We start from the raw sequence: 1832 nt of genomic DNA, 5'->3' as shown, positions 1-1832 counted from the left end.
GATCTTCTATATCAATCATCCCCGAGCAATCTCATTTATGGTCGTCGGACGGGATCGTGGTTCGTTGGCTGGTCCTTGTTCGGTAGATAATCGTTCTTATTAGGTTGGGGGCTCCTGGCTGGCCGTTCGATTGGTAATGGCACAACCGGGGAGGGGAGCATTAGCTTTTTGGGTGAGACAAGGCGCTCGCCAGAGGTAGCGCAGGGTATAGAGCCGAAGGGGGGCACTTGTGGGCAGGGGTGCCATTTGTGGGGGGCCATAGGTCTGAATCCCGTAACCTCGATTGTGAATCATCCTGTGGTGACCCACAGAGGATGATGGGAATAACAACGAAATTGGGGAACACGGACGGAATGTCAATAAATGAATTGTGCCATTATCTGTTATTTCCGGGTCTTTCCGTTGCATTCACTCACGAAAAGAAAAAACCACCTGCGTCTGGTGCTTCACCTTACTTTTTGTGCACTTTTCTTTCTCTCCTTGGTCCTTCGTTCTGTCATACTCCTTCTAACTTTCCCAATTACAACGTATTCACCAACTCCAATGCTAATGTACCTTCGCTTTATCAAATATCAGGGACATGGTCTAATCATGAGGGTAGTATTCCACCACGGTGTCGGATCCCAAGTTTTTACGGATTCCCCTTTCGTTACCGGGTCCAACCCCGGAGCCATAATGTATCAGAACGAGGAGGCCGTAGGGAAACTGCTTTTTGCTCCTTGTTCTCAAGCTTCGTGAAGAACTCCATTCTATCTCTCCCCCGTTACGAACAACAAAGTGGGGCTGCGCCCCGATTGTACACCATTCCATGAACCTTTGTTCCTTCGCGAACGGGCTGGACTTTTCACAGGAAACGTAAACCCGCCCTTTCTCTTTCTTATGCGCTGCTTGACTACTTCATTTTCATAGGCAGAGGGAGGAAAATGAGCTTTTCTTCTCTCGGCGCTAGGCGCTCCCGAAACAAAGGTTCGCGAGAACGAGCGCGTAGCAGAAAAAAGCCCATAGCACTGCACTTGGCATGAGATGCAAAAGATAGAGCTTCGCCCATCGATGAACAGTGGATTGACTCTGTTGGCATTGCTTTGTTTTTCCCTCTTTCCCTATTGGCGAGTTCCAATCCTTTTGTTCGAAATTCATTCGTTCGTACTGAACCGCTTGCAGAATCAAATCCTGTTCCGCAAGATCCCATATTAGCTATACATCCTCCTCGCATTTATGCCGGAGACGTCGCTAGTGCTATGGGATTTGGCTTATGTAGATCCAAAATGATGAACGGGATTGTAGCACTCTACTCGCTAATGCAGAAGGAAAGGAATAGAACGCTTCGCTCTGCCGGATGCATCGGAGCCCGTGTAACGAGCGAGCTCTTTACCCTCACAGATGTGAAATGCCATCCCAAATTTCTATTGTTGCATAGCAATAGAAGCCTGCTCATGCTGCTTCAGCGGCGCTTCCTCGCCCTCTCTCCGCTCTGGACAGGAGCGCTGATGGACACGGGGAGGGAGCAGGCGAAGCGTGTCGTTCGCAATGGAAGGAAAGATACTGCTACTTCACCTCTCTGTCCCGCCGGCGCGAACAAAGTGGTCTCTGACCCGAAGAAGGACCGGGAACAAATTCGAATTTGGATCCTGACATGTCGGTGGTTTTTAACCGTAGGCATCTTGCCAGGAAGTTGGTGGGCTCATCATGAATTGGATCGGGGTGGCCGGTGGTTTCGGGATCCCGTAGAAAATGCTTCTCCTATGCCTCGGGTATTAGCCACAGCTCGTATTCATCCAGTAATTATACCCAAAGTTCATTTTTGGACCTTGTTTCTCAATATTGTTACTTTT

At 49.2% G+C, this 1832-nt stretch overlaps 1 protein-coding gene across 1 annotated transcript; it reads right to left on the bottom strand.

Moving 5' to 3' along the window:
• Positions 1 to 892: 892 nt before the first annotated feature.
• Positions 893 to 1213, bottom strand: LOC149202857 (uncharacterized). Its single transcript, XM_089401705.1, has one exon. It carries the CDS (start codon positions 1211 to 1213, stop codon positions 893 to 895), a length of 321 nt encoding a protein of 106 aa, XP_089257831.1.
• Positions 1214 to 1832: the final 619 nt, after the last annotated feature.

Source organism: Pinus tabuliformis, chromosome 2_1, assembly GCF_031772625.1.
Source record: "Pinus tabuliformis cultivar Carrire ecotype Pingquan chromosome 2_1, CPIR1, whole genome shotgun sequence".
NCBI lineage: Eukaryota > Viridiplantae > Streptophyta > Pinopsida > Pinales > Pinaceae > Pinus > Pinus tabuliformis.
The sequence above is the reverse complement of the archived record's forward strand: the minus strand, read 5'-3'. Positions and strand labels throughout refer to the sequence as shown.

Bases quoted from the DNA above. Each gene is read 5' to 3' on its own strand.
- LOC149202857 (XM_089401705.1), bottom strand. From the start codon at position 1,213: ATGCGAGGAGGATGTATAGCTAATATGGGATCTTGCGGAACAGGATTT.